Below are 15,501 nucleotides of genomic sequence, written 5' to 3' on the forward strand. Positions count from 1 at the left end.
ATTTGTGAACAGATTCGTAGGGAGAGAGCTTCAAGCTTCGCCATTCGGTGAGTACTTTGTCTTTGGCATAGGTAGCCAAAAACTGCTTCATAATGGAAGCTCTTAAAGTTTTCCATGTTCGTGGAGCTTCACCGTTTGCTCGTAGGCTAGACCACCATTGCCTGGCGGACTTTTGAAAATGCATATCTACATGGCATAGCTTAGAGGACTCCGTGAATTCCTCATCTCCAAATGCCGCATCGAATTGCTGGATAAAGGCCAAGACTTTGTCTGCAACACCAAAAGTGCCATTGTAGGTAAGGAAAGAGATGTCCCTCCCTCTTTGAACTTTTTGAGCTTGGACGACCTCTTCCAGGCAACATAGGATTTCCTATGGCCTCTTCTTTTAGGTGGTTCAAGAGTTGCACCATCACTTTCTTCAGAAGAGGGAGAATATGAGGAGGATGGAGAAGAGGGTGACCTCTTTCTCGCCTTTTTCTTCCCTTGTTCCTCCTTGTCTGCACCATCACTTTCTTCAAAAGAGGAAGAGGATGAAGAAGATGGAGAAGAGTGTGGCCTCTTTCTCGTCTTTTTCTTCTCTTGTTTTCTCTCGTCCCTCTTTGAATTATGGTGTAGAGAAGTATGCGATTTTCTTCTTCGTTTAGGGGGTGTTGGAGAGCGTTTTGCCCACCATCTTCGTAAAGCCATCTCTACCGAGGTGGCTGGAGATCACTTCTTTCTTGCTCTCTCGGAGGGGGCTCTACCGTGGAAACTTGGGTTCTTCTTTGGAAAGGAGATGCGTCATCGAGTAGTAGATTTTTGAGCCTTTTATACAGATCCTCTTCTTCTTCCTTTATCAGAGAGAGTCCTCTTTTGGAAGTCTCAGTAGGAGGATTCCTAGGTACTCTCTCTTGGTTGTGGGGAGTTTGGAGAATACCATGGGTGAGCAATTACTGTAGCACTTCACCTTGGAGGGATGGGTTGCCCAGGGCTTGTTGAAGCCTAGAAACAAGATAGTTTACAAGCATAGGGGCATCATTAGTTTCTCTTTCATTAGCAAAATCAAAGCTATCAGCATTCATTTGAATCTCTTTTCCTTTGTCAGCTATACTAGAAAATTTTAGGTGTAAACTTTTACTTGTACTTTGGAACTTCAAGCCCTAGTTGCTACTCCTCTTTACCTTCAAGATAAGCACTCAAGCATCTATACCCGTGGCTTGAATATTATTAATTGCAAGGAATAGAAGAGAGGGTTCAACAGAACCAAGATAGCACTGGTTCCTATCAAGCTTCTAATAGCTCAATAATGGTTAAGCCATAGGCAAGCCCCGTAGGACTCCATTATTAAGACCATAGCTCTCGACGGTGTCCCTGTTAACTACATAAAGCAGGCGTGCTTCAAGGATGAAAAATCCCTATTATACTTACTCTTTTGCAATTAATAACACCAACTATTTGTAGCAAGCTTGAGGACCTCTCTTCTTGAGCAAGAAAAGAGAAACCAATAGCTCTGATACCAATGTAACATTTAATGCACTAGTAACTTGTGTGTAGCAAAAATTGATAACATAGTGAGCATTTCATTGAGAACAAGTTTCTAATGAGCATAGATAGAGTACTTAATTTGAGAAATCAACATAGCAATTTACACCTAGCTAATTTGGCATTGACAATACGTGAAAAGAGAGAGAAATAGAACAATTGACAACAGTTGAGGACCGGATTTACATGGAGATTGTCCCCCCTCCATAAAGGCTTTGTATTATAGCTTCTCCAATCAAAGGAGACTTTTGTACAATACAATCTTTGTGTTCCTTGATAAAACTAGTTATGAAGATGGAAGCTTCATACACCAAATTATGCTTGAAAAACACACCTAGTGTCCCTAGCCTCAGTCCGAAGATCTCACACACCTTCAAAAATGGTGAGAGCTAGCAAAGAATGAGGATAGATTGAGAGGAAGAAGAGGTATCTTACGAGAAAGAAGTATTCTCCTCACATAATCACTCTAATAGCATATCTTAGCTTACTAATTAGCATGGTAGAGGAGATGAGCATGCCATCGAAGCTTGGCTCTTGGTTGGATTTGTATTCCATAGCCAAGAGTTGTTGGTGTAGGCCTCTACTTCTCAATGTTTGGAGAAGGAGATGGAGTTCTTCTTGCACACATGAGTTGTGTGTGTGTGTAGCAATGAGTTAGAGTAAAATGCGGCCTTCTCTCTCATCTTGGTCGATCCCTCTTGCTATTTTCTCATGCTGGCATCCCATTGGCCCCTATAAAGCTTAGCCAATCACAAATTAGAAGCATAATTGCTAGCTTTGTGACATGTGTCTCCCTTTCCCCTTTTGTGAGAGCTTTAGGTAATTAAATAATTCAATTAAACTCTCATTGGACCTCTTAGTCTTCTGGCCAATAGGAATCAGGCAAGCCATTGGGCTGCTGAATGCTCATTGGACCCCTTGGTAGATTGTCCAATAGTCTTCTAGGGAGCTTAATTATATTGGTTCTTTTATCAAGCATTTTTAAACTGACTAGACTAAATTTACTCTAGCCTAATTCTCAATGGTCCACCTCTATGGCCGTCCAATAGGATTTGAGGGAAGCTTGGGGGCAACTGGCCTAGGAGCCTGACATGTGTCTAGTATTCCCTTTATGTAAAGGGGGAGATTTGGAGTGTGTGTGTGTTTCTCTCTCATCCCCTACTCTCATGGATCGCCCCCTCCTTAATAGGGATATGGGAATATTTTTTAGTCTTCCCATGACCATCCAATTTTCCCCTACATTGGCCTTTTGACAATTGAATAAACAAACTAGGAACCTTAGCCTATGGAAGTCTTAATGGAGCTCAACCTTAGGTCTTTTAAGCCCCATTGAAGCACATTGCTCTTTTGCAGACTATCCCCCTTTGGATCCCTATTTTTTCTCTTTTGGATCCCTGCAGAGACCGGTCTGGCAGCCTTACCAATATTCTAGCTTTCACTCCCCTGGTACTTCCCCATATTAAATGATCAGTTTAACATGAGAGAATCATTTGGGAGAATTAGATATTAGTTTTTATGATAACTATTATATTAAGGAGCAGAGGTGACTTCGATCGCAGTGTTGTCTGTGATAATAATAAGCTATCAAGCTATGTGCATAGGCCAATATCTAGAATCATGGCTCGTTGTTATTTCTTTCTTTCTCTATCTTTGAGGTATTACGTCGCGTATATTGTAAACGCAAGTCAATTTGTATATACGAAGCAATTTTGTAACGATGGATCATGCAAAGGAGCGGCCCACTATCTACATACACCTCAATTTTTGTCTCCACCCTTGATCCCACTTGATCATGAGGTGAACAATACTCTTGAAAGCGTCTGCACATGCACTTAAAACATAGTTGCTACGGTGAAGCAGTTTAATGTGGCAGAGAGATTCTGTCCGCAGCATCTGTAGCTTAAAAGTAGGTTTACCTCACGAACAACCTTCTCTCTCAGATTTACATGTGCATAGGATGAGTCCAACGGCAAGCTCCGTGGTTTAAGGTCCCTCCCTTTTTGCAGAATCCAACTTTTTATTGAGTAGCCAACTCCCCCCCACCATCACTATATCACACGGGCATGGTCAAATGGGATCAACAATGGAGGAGAAAAAGGCGAGGCACGTCAATCATGGACCGTCTGATCTGAAGTTGCCCCGAATTTACCAGTTTGTCCGAATTTACAAATTTGCTCCGAATTTGCTAGTCGGCCCACATTTACAATATGACATACTCGAATCACCTATATTTCAACGTACGCATGAGGGCGTAATGGTTAGTGCACATGGCTCGTGGTAGGGAGGTCGGGGGTTCAAGACATGGGGTGCAGATTGACCCGAATTTACAAGCCTGTCCCAAATTTACTTTACTCTCCGAATTTACCGAACGCCCGGAATGTACCAAATGTGCAGCTGACGGCCGAGATCACCTCAACCATCGATCCCATTTGAGCATGCCCGTGCGAGATAGTCTAGAGCCCTCGCCCTCCATCCAAGGACTAAGTGGCACGGGCATGGGAGGGTAGGATCTACGGGGGGGGCCATTGCGGGTTGTAGATCTCAAATGCGGGTACAAGTAATCTAGGGTAAAAAGTAATCTAGGGTACCCGCATTTCAGAAGTAATCTAGGGTACCCCCATTTTGGGGCGTCGGGTTAAAACCTAGGACCTCATGCATGAGAAGCGCCTACCCTAACCACTACGCCATGCGTGCATTGTGAAACATGGAGACCCTAATTTACTTGAAACATATAAATTAGAGACGGACATCGAAAGCAAATTAAGATACCTTAGATTACTTTTTATAATAAAAAATAATTTAAGGTACCTTAATTTACTTTCAACGCCGTCACTAAGATCTATGACCCACAATGCCCCCGCCGTAGATCCCACCCTCCCATGCCCGTGCCACTTAGTCCTGAACCCAAAACACCCCCAAACCCCCCCCCCCCCCCCCCTCCCCAAAAAAAAACAAATTCAAAGCACTTCTTTTGATCTTTTTCAGCTTTCACCTTATATTTACGAATGGGCAATGGTGGGGCACGACACGCGTACTATCTCTCTCAAGCACAACTCAACCATAGTCATTTTGAGGCGGTCGCGAGGCGAGGACAATTCCAAACTGTAGCGTATTCCTTCAGCAGGGTTTTACCCTTTAATCCCGTTTGCTGAGGCTTGCAGCTCGTACGTCTTCTGAGGGTTTCATTGCAGAAGCTTGCAGAGGGAGGTGGCTGGCACTACTCATGGCTAACGGCTCAGTGGTGCTTGTGCTGTGCAGGTGCCTCGATGGCGAGGCGGAAGATCAAGATCAAGCGGATCGAGAATGCGGCGACCCGGCAGGTGACGTTCTCAAAGCGGAGGGGCGGCTTGCTAAAGAAGGCGCACGATTTGGCGGTGCTGTGCGACGCAGAGGTGGGCGTCATCATTTTCTCCAGCAAGGGCAAGCTCTTCCAGTTCGCCAACCCCAGGTCAGCAGCCTCCCCTCCCCTCCCCTCCCCTCCCAAAATTGTTAACTGTCGCCATAGCACTGCAGTTTCAGGCCCATCTTGAGCGGGTACTGGGGATCCCTATGCTGAGCTTGTTCCCGTACTGCATATGTTATTCTGTTATGAAGGATCATGCCGGGGTTTAGAGATCTGAGCTTACAGTCTTGACTCATGACCACCTTTGCTACGTGTCACTAGCGATGTAGCCCACGCTTATAACCTTATAGGTAGTCTTTAATCAGGGCACTTATTGATGTGGTTACATGGGTGCGTTTCATGTAACCGGTGCCACGTTATAAAATGACATAGCTGCAATTAGACTTTCTTAGTTACAAAGGAGACAAATAGTTAGTGCTCTTGTGACGACATACTAATGTTATTAATCTTGGTGGTTGGCTCGTGGATGGAGAACACATCACTTTTTTTTATCATGCCTAAATAATTTTTTTGTATGAGTACACATTGATTGGTCAAGGAGGTACTCGTGCATGTTTGTTAGCATTAGACTCGTGCAGTCGGGCACAAGAGTTCGTTTGGATTTGGCTAAGTACTATTGCCCTTGCAATAAGCAGACTCGGATGTGGGTAGATACTACTGATTAACCACCTGCTGAATGTATATAGTGACCAATAACCGGTTCGGATAGGGGTGTTGCAACAGAAAACACCTCGTCGTTTATCACCGTCGGTGTATACCGTCGGTGACTATGTAGAAGGTAAAGAGTTATTCTAAGATGTAATTGATAACCACACCTCACATGACCGCCACCTTAGAAAGGACTCTTGTCTCATGCTTTATTTATGGTACTAGGACTCTAGAGTGTAGTCATGAGACTATAGAATCTAGTCATGTATTTAGTGTATAAACGAAATTGTATAGTAAATCCAAATATGTAGAGACCTTTGGTTTATATCCATAATGCAAGAAAATACCAAGGAGAAGAAATGATGGGTGAAAGTTCAAGAAATTGAGAAATAGAATTTAACAAGGTGATTATAGGGAGTGAAAGCTTGGGTGAAATCCAAGGAGATTGACAAGCCTCTAGGTAACAGGCAAGCCTTGCTACGTTTTGAGATTCACATAAAAGATTTTGGATTTTCCATAAATGGAGTTTCATCCTCGTTCCCTCACTATAAGTAAAGGGACAATATTATTAAAGAATCTTCAATAAAAAGGAAAGGGAAAATATTATTAAAGAAAAGTCTAATGGAGTTCTTCATCCTCATTCCCCCACTATAAGGAAAGGGACAATGTTACTAAAGAAAACTTGATATCAAATTTAAAATTTTGGGCAATAATGCATGTACTTTTTTACACCTTTACAGTTTTTTTGGAATATTAAAACTAAACCATGAGAAAGTTTACAAGTTTTTATAAATGTAAATTTTGATGTCAAAGGTAAAAAACCAAATGTTAGCAAGTGGCATATAATAGTTAATAGATCTTTAGTGAACAATGAGTAGGGAGTTCTAATGAACTATCCCTATAAATTTTTAATAAGGTGAAGACTCACGATGGCCTGTTGAAGGTAAGAGGGGAGAAAAGATTTATCGAAAGGTTTTAATCAGTGTTGCAGTTGTATTGTTTTAATATAAAATTGTATTGTCTATATATAGGTGAAATAAAAAGATCCATTTAATATTATAAAATTCAAATAATATTTTAGATAAGTTTCAATCAGGCCATTTTTTTATTTTCTTCTAGTTGGTATCCGTTACTCTCAAATGGTTTATATATTATGAAGGGCCCCCAATAATAAGGTAAATGGTGCACATTGCACATCAATATTTTGAAACAAAAATAAAACAAAAAGGAAGTAAAATAAAAAGACGCATTTGAAATCAAAACAAAAGAATATTTTAATGCTTTCAAATAAGCATAGAAAATAATTAAACAATTTTGTGAAGTGATTTTTCTTTCAAATCTTCAAATGAGAGATTCGTTTATCAATACTTCAATTCAGTGTTTGAGAAAGGTGTCTTTGCTTAGGCTTAAGCCAATTGAAAATCGAGACTAACCGGTTGCAAAGGATGGCAAAGGAGAAAAGACCGGATAAAATATACTAGAAAATAGTTCGAATATTTTGCAAATTTGAAAATTTCTACTAGTATTTCCATTTTGTATTTGTATAAGGAGGAATCTTGCCGCTTAGACAAAAAGACTTTCTCGAAGACTGCATCATAAGATCAAACTCCTATGAATATTTTGTTTATTGTTTGTCATTTTAAAGCATGCAGACGAAATGATGCCTTGGAGAATAGCTTTCTATACCAAAGGTTGAGTTTTCTATTCACAAGACTTTTGAATCCCTTAGGGACACTTGTTCTCAAAGATGGTGATGTAAGGAAACAAAAGGGACAACAAAGTTATTTTACAAAGACCCTTGCCATGTGGCGCTGATCATCCTGCCAAAGAATCCAACGGCCTCAGCGTTGCAACAACATTGCACAATGAACCCTATGGCCTTCCACAGACCAAAAAGCTATACAATGAAACTAATGAAAAGTTTGAGTTTTCTTTTTTGAGAAGCCTTAAATTGAAGCTTGCATCTTTAGGAAAGAGATTTTTACAAACTTGAAGGAAGTGATTACAAAACTTGTAAGTAAATGAAATTTGGATAGTGTGGGTCTTTACCTTAAGATCTACTATCCAATTTTCATATACTTTTGAGTTTTGTAATCTTCAATTTTAATATTCAATGTAATTGAAGATTATATTGACGTGGGACAATGCAATTGATGTGGGGTGATGTATATCAAGCCCCACTTCAAGGACACGTGATCAACACTAGGACGTGGACTACTTTTATAACTCCTCTATGGTTTGTATTAACAACCCCGAAAGGCTCACACATTGCATCATTTGCATGTACGTTATGCAACCTCGTTAAATAGAGAGTACGATGACTTTTGTCTTTTCAATGTTGTAGGGCTTTTTATTTGCTACGCTACCACCCTTCACTTCTACATTTTAGTATTAAAGGATTTCAATTTTCCAAAATTGTGGTGAAGTCTTTAGTATATCAAGAAATTTCACTCATCAATGTGAAACATAGCTAGGTTCAATCCGAAGTTTTCATATATGATGGTGTCTTTTAAATTCATCATGAGCGGTTTAAATCGGACTTAGGATCTTGGTGCATGAGCCTCCATATCTTGCTTCTTGTTTGCTATTTTGGTGTGAAAAAATGTCTTACCTAATTAACCCGTATGATACCTCTGCGTTTTAGGTGACTTCACAAATTCTACCCTACTTTACTAATGAGGCCTTGACTTTGTGAAGGTTGTCCTTATGATAAAGCTTGTGCAAAGAGGACTCAATTTTTTATCTACATAAAGGTATCATTTAAGGAAAAATTATTGAATAGGAAAAGGATGTATTGTAATCTTGAGAAATTAACATGTATCATACATCCTAAATGCAAATGATACAATAGTTTTACTTTTAGTCAATGCTACAAGACTGAACAAAAAGGAGTTATAGAATTTGGAAGATGAGAAACTACACACATTCTTTATTATGAAGGAAAGTCACTAGTCTTTACACATAGTAGAGTCATGATTAGTTTTATCTTATGCTTATGAATTTTACAACATTTTGGACAGAATACATGTGGATCCATGTGCATGGGTGACTATGCTTAAAGAGATTAATGTGCATCAAGGCTATGCATTATACACTCACTTTCATGGATTCACTTCCACGTGTAGACCCCCCACGAGTGTTGCTCCTACATCCATGGATAAGGAGAGAGACGACATGTTTCCAAATGGATCATTTGTTGTATCTACTACTTTCTCTATAATCGCCTTCTATATATCAAGAAAATTGGGATGAATGGGACTAATAAGATTTGAAATGTGTCCTAGTCATTATCACTATTGCTCAATATATGAAGATCTATTGCATTTTCAAACACAGAAAGAACATCATTATTGACTAATGATTACATAGAGACAAAAATCATATAGCATAAGAGAATGACATCAATTGATTAGTCACTTAGTCAGATAAAAGGCTTGTTGAGCATGGAAGAAGAGTCAAAGACATTGAAATATCCACTTCTTCAATTACAAATTCCATATCTCATTTAGAGCAGTTTAATGGTGGGACCAATCACTTAGGAAGGGGTTGATGCAAAAGCAGGTGATATTTCTACTTGAGGAGTGAAGTCCTCATCGGTGCGGTCCTCCGACTCCATTGGTGCAAGTGGTGTTGATGGCCTCACGATGGTAATGGAACTAATGTAAAATCATCACTACTTCCTTGGGACCTCAAAGACCACAAGCTTCTTGAGAATCTCATTGTCTTCTCAACTTAGAAGTGTGTAAACCTTTGATATGTGGCCATCCTAGTACAATAATAGTACTCTTACTTCGTTGGTACCATCAATTTTCTTGGAAGGTCAAAGTTCGCAACAACACGCCCTTCCATTTCCACCTACATGTAAGTTGTCAGGTAAATTTCATCTCGTTCATGAGGACCATGCATGTACGTCAACTCTCCTCCTCCCACTTGAATCAGCTTAAGAAGAGAGAGTGGCTCGTAATACCATGGATAATGAAGCAAGTGAGAGACAGATCTAAGATTTGATTCTTGAATATTGAACAATTGAGGAGAGAGAGAGAGAGAGAGAGAGAGAGAGAGAGAGAGCGCAATAGCACTTGAATATGGAACAAATGAGGGGAGAGAGAGAGCAACAACACTTGACTTTACGTAATTTTCGCACATTATAAGTGCCAATTTAGTGACAGCTTGGAAAAGTTGGTATGGTTAGAGAGATCTTTATCTTGGTATCTTTCCTTAGTCTTCATATTGGACATAATTCTTCTAACTACTTGTGGTATGATAGGAGATCTACATCCTACGTTAGTGTACCACACGGAGAGATGATGGAGTGGATGCGTATGATGATGTGGAGTCACAGTGGCTCCTCTAGGATCATTTTTACAATAGATACATGTTATCATTTTGGTTTCTAAAATTGAACTACATAGTTTTGCTACACTACCAAAAGCGGACAGAGTCTTTGACACTTGTGTAGGTTTCACACATCCAGTGGCTTCCACAATACTTTTGATGATTTATTGTATCTTATTATGGCTATAACTTGTGGTTGTATGAGTGTTTTAGGGTGAAAGCATGTTAACCTGTCGCGCTTTTTGTGCTAGTTAGCAGTTTCAAGTTAGCACATCTTCGAAAAGTTGGGCGTCTGGTAAATTTTTTACAAATAATATCAAAATTTGTCGGAGGTTGTACATTTGGATTCCTTGTTTCAAGTGCTTTCTATTGATATATCATATGTCATAGATCTTGGAGATGTAGCTCAAGTTATTGTACTAGTTAGCATATGTCAAAATTGTGCTAGTTAGCATTGTCCGGGACATGAAAAAGCATGACAAGTTAACATACTTTCACCCTTTATCATTATGATCTCATTGTTTATTTTCATGATTTTTCACGTATTTCTTAAATGTATTGTCTTATGACCAAATTTGATATAATTTAAAGGGTGCAACCCCATCTTTGTATTTTCATTTATTTATTTATTTGTTTGTCTTGAGAGAGAGAGAGAGAGAGAGAGAGAGAGAGAGAGAGAGAGAGAGATTTTATTATCGTCCTTGGATGTCATTCAAACGGGACAAGTGGTCAAGGTGTGCAAAGTGTAAAAATGGGCTTGCCAAAGATGGGTTTTGGTTATATTTCGGCCTGCTTGTCCTCGTGGCAAAGCAAGGCATGTCGGTTACCGGTTGAAAGTAATTGTTAGGTGACCTTTGATCAAAAAGTCAACATGCGGAGCTCAGACGCAGTCTCGAACCCCCGACCTCGCATCTCAAAGGCACTGTCCTAACCACTGCACTACGTGCGTGCATCTGCACATGCAGTGGCGCATGCTATACATAATTTTAAAATGTGTGTTGTTCCCCCAAAAAGCGACGTGATCGGCTGGGCTAGTCATGCCCACCTACACGCGGCCTAGCAGGCCGATATTTAACCAAAGCCCCAAAGGTGGCCCTCAGTACAGTCTACGTGTTGGTCCAAACGGCTCCTCAATTGAAGTTACAATGTGAAAGTTATGGCAGCTTGATGCTTGAAGTGATTTGCAAATCCTTATCGAATTGGAAAGTTGTAGATAGATGATCAAAGTTGAAGTGAATGCATGGGTCTAAAGTTCTAGATTTATGATGCATCAGTCTTTATGGAATGGCAACCCAGGTTTGAACGACCAAGTTATGAGCAATTGTAGTTTCACTAGGGAGCAATTCTGAGATACTTTGTTTGTCTTGGTAGGCATGCCGACATTTTTTTTATTTTTCTTTGCGCAAGGTTTTGAAGCTTGCATGCAATGTGTAGAAATGCCCAAAATTTACGGCTCATCGATCGGAGTCATGGGTATCGAGATACGCCTCGTTCAAGTTGGCGAGCAATCACGACGAAAAGGGATTGGATGGTTTTTCTATTTTTGGACGTGTTTTCTGAGGCCATAGTGACATTGGTTGGTGAAGAAGCGTCGGGATTTCGGAATCGGCAAATTGGAGCTCTCAGACAGCATGATCGAAAAAAATATTTGACAATGCTCGAGTGTGTGCGAGCACTGAGGTTGTGGAAAATGCTTGTGTAAGAACTTCCTTACTTGTAAATGAAAAGGAAGAGGTGTTTGGAGTATGGAAAAAGAAGAAATGGCTCCATACTAAAGGGGGGGGTGTGTCCCTCTGTATGAAGTGCGGTGACAGCCATGGTACGGCCTAGAGCAAAGTATTTGGAGTTTGTACATGGTTTTTTTTATTTATTGAAGAAGATAGTCATTACCGATTTTGGCCTTGTCTCTCCCTCCTTCCCCCCTTTCTTTTTTTCTCATCTCTAGTGTGTGTGGTGCCGGTGTGTGTGAGTGGTGTGCGTCCCCCCCGGGTTGTCTGTGTGTGTGTGTGTGTGTGTGTGTGTGTGTGTGTGTGTGTGTGTGTGAGAGAGAGAGAGAGAGAGAGAGAGAGAGAGCTGTTGAGTTGTGGAAGTGCTGGAAGCGGGAAAAGTTGGGGTGATTGTTGTTTGGTGATTGTGATAAGCGTGTGTGCATTGGTTTTCGTACAGGCGGTGTTTTTCTTGAGGAAGTGTGAAGTTTCGAAGGTGATTTCTAATTAATTGGGGTTTTGTGAGTAGCTTGAGCTATAGAGGTAGTCTAGTTGTGTGTTTGGATGTGTTCCCATTCAACCCTCGGGGGGTTCACCGTTCAGTATCTCCCTATATAATGTGCGTTCGTAGGATATTAAAAAAATCTCTCTTTTAACATGTCTGAATGAATAAAATGATCCCTTATTTTACGATTTTTTTTAAAATTTGAATGTAAAAAGCCTTATTTTAATGTATTTCTGTTAAATTGCCTAAGATTTTTGCATTTAAAAAACCCTCCTTTTGAACTCACATTATACATTAACATGATTACATAGTGCACCCCCCGAGATTCACCCTCTCCACCGTATTGGCTTGATTTTTTTAGTGTTCTCCTTCGGCTTCGAGCATTGGCGATTTGGCATTGGTTTTGATACCGATTAGGCAGCTACGGCATCGGCGCTTTTGTCCTGCGCAACAAAAGGCGGCCCACAGGTTGGTTCTGTCATTTAGCGGTTGTTTATTACTGACTACCAAAGTATTAAGCTCGCAACATGTCCGTTAGTCTACAACTTACCCTAGGAATGCATGTCTGTGCGAACGCATAACAAATTTGTTGAGGTGGGGTGAAGGCAAAATGAAGCTAGAGTAGAGAGGGCAAGGATGGAACTTCCGCGTGCGAAACTACCTTAAGAAATTGAAAAAAAAAACAACCTGAAAGAGGATGAGAAAGATTGTGTTTGATACAATACTCAATGCCCCTCTTCAAAGAGAGAGGTAAACAGATGCCAACACCCTCTCACAAGGCCCTAAAAGAAATAATAAAAAAAGAATTTTTTATTATCATTAGCTTTCCATCAGAGATTCATCCAAAATCCAACCTTTTAGTAAGGACTAATTATGTAGTCCAACAAGGTGAGGAGTCAAGAAGGCCTACTGAAGTTAAAGGAGGATCAGAGTTCTAGGGAGTAGTTTTTTTTTTTTTTAAACTCACATTTGTGAGTGGATAGTATTAAGAACATCAGAAATATACACCAACCTCGAGCTCCGACCGAGCCTTGAGGATCAAAGGATTACAAGTTTTCTGCTTGACAAGAAACCACAACTACTCCTAGGCTTTACTTATTACAAGATGTCATCATGACATGTATTGTTCTAGACCAGTCCTCTGAGACTTGTTTGCCTCTGATCATGTGGATCATCACTCTGCTCTATTGTATGATTTCACAGAAGCTTGCCACAACCAGATCCCCCTCAAACACGCAATGGTTCCTTGCTTGCCAAATATGGTGAAAGTAGTAGTAGCTGATTACTTGAGTGCAGAAAAGAAGAAAAGGACTTCCCAACCTGTTACTACCAAGGAACAGATCAGTCTTGAAGAACTTAATTTTCCATGTCCTTTGAATCCACTTGCATATTTTCCTAGCCATGCCACTGATTGCTTGGCATCTCATGAAAAGGTGGGCTAGGTCTTCACTAGCTATTCTGCACCCCGAGCAACGATCGGACCCGATTCCTCTTTCTTGTATCTTTACGCCCGTCGGCAGAGCACCCCACATCACTTTCCACATATATATCTTCATGAATTGAGGCCACCTTGGCTTCCAGATGTTCTCCATGATACCCTCCCACCGCTTTCCGTTCAGTGCCTCTTCCATAATTTATTGAGGGGACTACACCAATTAGCCTCGTACATTAATTCATGGTAAATGCCTTTAGAATGTGGTTTCCAAAAAAAGCTACTCCCAGGCCATCTCCAAGCGTCCCATTCAAAGTTGGATTCACAAATTGGCATCACCACCTTATCAAGCTCTTTCATCACCCTGTAGACTAGTAAGATCTCAAAGCATTCAGTTGAAATTGGATGGCTAAAGAGTCAGCAGTTTTCCAACACTTATTGTTGCCATCCCAGAATTGCTCTAGTCGAACAAGCCCCTTATTATTCACATTCCTGGTCATTTTTATCCAAAAGGGCTTTGCGGCGGCCCCAATATTTTAGAGAGCCAAGGGGACCAATGCAAAATGGAGTTCTTAAAGTATCTGGTTCCTTCCCCCCATTCCAAAACCTCAGTTGCTCTTTTGCACTTCCTCATCAATTCACCTGAGAGTCCACCAGATCCAAGATAAGACCACTTCGGGGCGAGAAGCTTTTAATGAGTGCCTATAATCACATGTTATTTGTGTTTTGTTTATTATGAAATTAAGTGCACACATAATAAAAAATGCCTTATCTATCCATCTATACTACATAAAATTATAGACTATTTTAAAAATGGACTTTAAATTTTTTCAAAGAAAGAGAGGGGCTCCACGCGTCACTCATTGGTTCACTTTAAATGAAACCTTACAAAACATCTAGTTTAAAATGAAAAATTGAAGTGTAAGCTTTAAAATATTTATGCTAGCTGTGCATCCTACAAGGCCCCATGGCTTTGGGGACCATATGGGAGCGCTCCGGTAGGGCGGGGCGGAGGCGTGCCGTGATCCGTCACCAGCCTCTCTTATTTGGAATCGTGGGAGAGGTCGCCCCTCTTGCCTCTTGTTTGGCGGGGCAGAGGGCGGCTATGTTTCGGGTTGGGCTCGGCATGGGTTGCTCCTGTCGAGGTAGCAGGTGGTTTTCTCAGGCAAGGGTGTGGCCCCCTTTAACAATCTATCAAGTTGTCTTCAACGGTGCTCGATTTTCTCTGATGGTCTAGACTTTGAGGTTTGAGGCGGCCAGGGCGGCTACTGTTGTGTAGAGCGGCCCGAGAGACATGGTTGGTGTTGTCGTGCTGGCAGTAGCAGGGCCTGCCCCTTGGTGGCGTTCCTGCGTTTGGGGAGACACAACAGTTTTGTTGTAGTGCTTTGTTATGGTCGTCTTATGATCATTTGACAAGGTTGGGACTTTCCTCAGTGTTGCTGTTTAGTTTGGGTTTCTGTTGCTTGGCCTTGTGATGTCGGTTGGGCATGGCGGTGCGACTGCAAACAATGTCATGGTTTATGTCAACACCCTCAGCAGTGGTGGCATCCGAGCTTCATTTTCGCTGACCCGAGTAAGTATGTGTGAGACTTTTACTTTGCGTATTGGTTCCCAATGTGGGAGTAGTTGTTTGGTTTCACGGCTATCATTTAGAAAGCCCTAGTTTTATGGACTCATATGGCAACTATATCTACTATAAGCTTCTTCAGGTTTAGGGATCCCTGTAAAACCCTGAACTTTATGAACTGATCTGGTTATGGCAACGCTCCATGGCACGGTCTGTGCATGGAGTTTTAATTGTAAGTTTTTGTTTGTTCTTAATATATTCACTCACATAATGTGAGTTTGGTAAAATAAAAAAAAGATTTAAAATGCAAAAGCAAAGAGTAAGATTGTAGGATTTGGCAATCTTGCCATGGGAAGCTGTCATGGCTCGGCACAGGCATGACAG

The 15,501-nt window shown here is 40.9% G+C and overlaps 1 protein-coding gene across 2 annotated transcripts in view; it reads left to right on the forward strand.

Moving 5' to 3' along the window:
- The first annotated feature begins 4,547 nt into the window (after window positions 1-4,547).
- LOC147427992 (truncated transcription factor CAULIFLOWER D-like) overlaps window positions 4,548-15,501 on the forward strand; it is a 16,880-nt gene continuing 5,926 nt past the window's right edge. For both annotated transcript variants that reach the window (XM_086496560.1, XM_086496562.1), the window contains exons 1-2: window positions 4,548-4,685; window positions 4,780-4,969. In XM_086496560.1, coding sequence (XP_086352686.1) covers window positions 4,788-4,969 — 182 coding nt within the window. In that variant the 5' untranslated portion in view covers window positions 4,548-4,685; window positions 4,780-4,787. The remainder of the gene's footprint in view (window positions 4,686-4,779; window positions 4,970-15,501) is intronic.

The sequence above is a fragment of the Adiantum capillus-veneris genome, chromosome 23 (assembly GCF_014529385.1).
Source record: "Adiantum capillus-veneris isolate H3 chromosome 23, ASM1452938v2, whole genome shotgun sequence".
NCBI classification, from domain to species: domain Eukaryota; kingdom Viridiplantae; phylum Streptophyta; class Polypodiopsida; order Polypodiales; family Pteridaceae; genus Adiantum; species Adiantum capillus-veneris.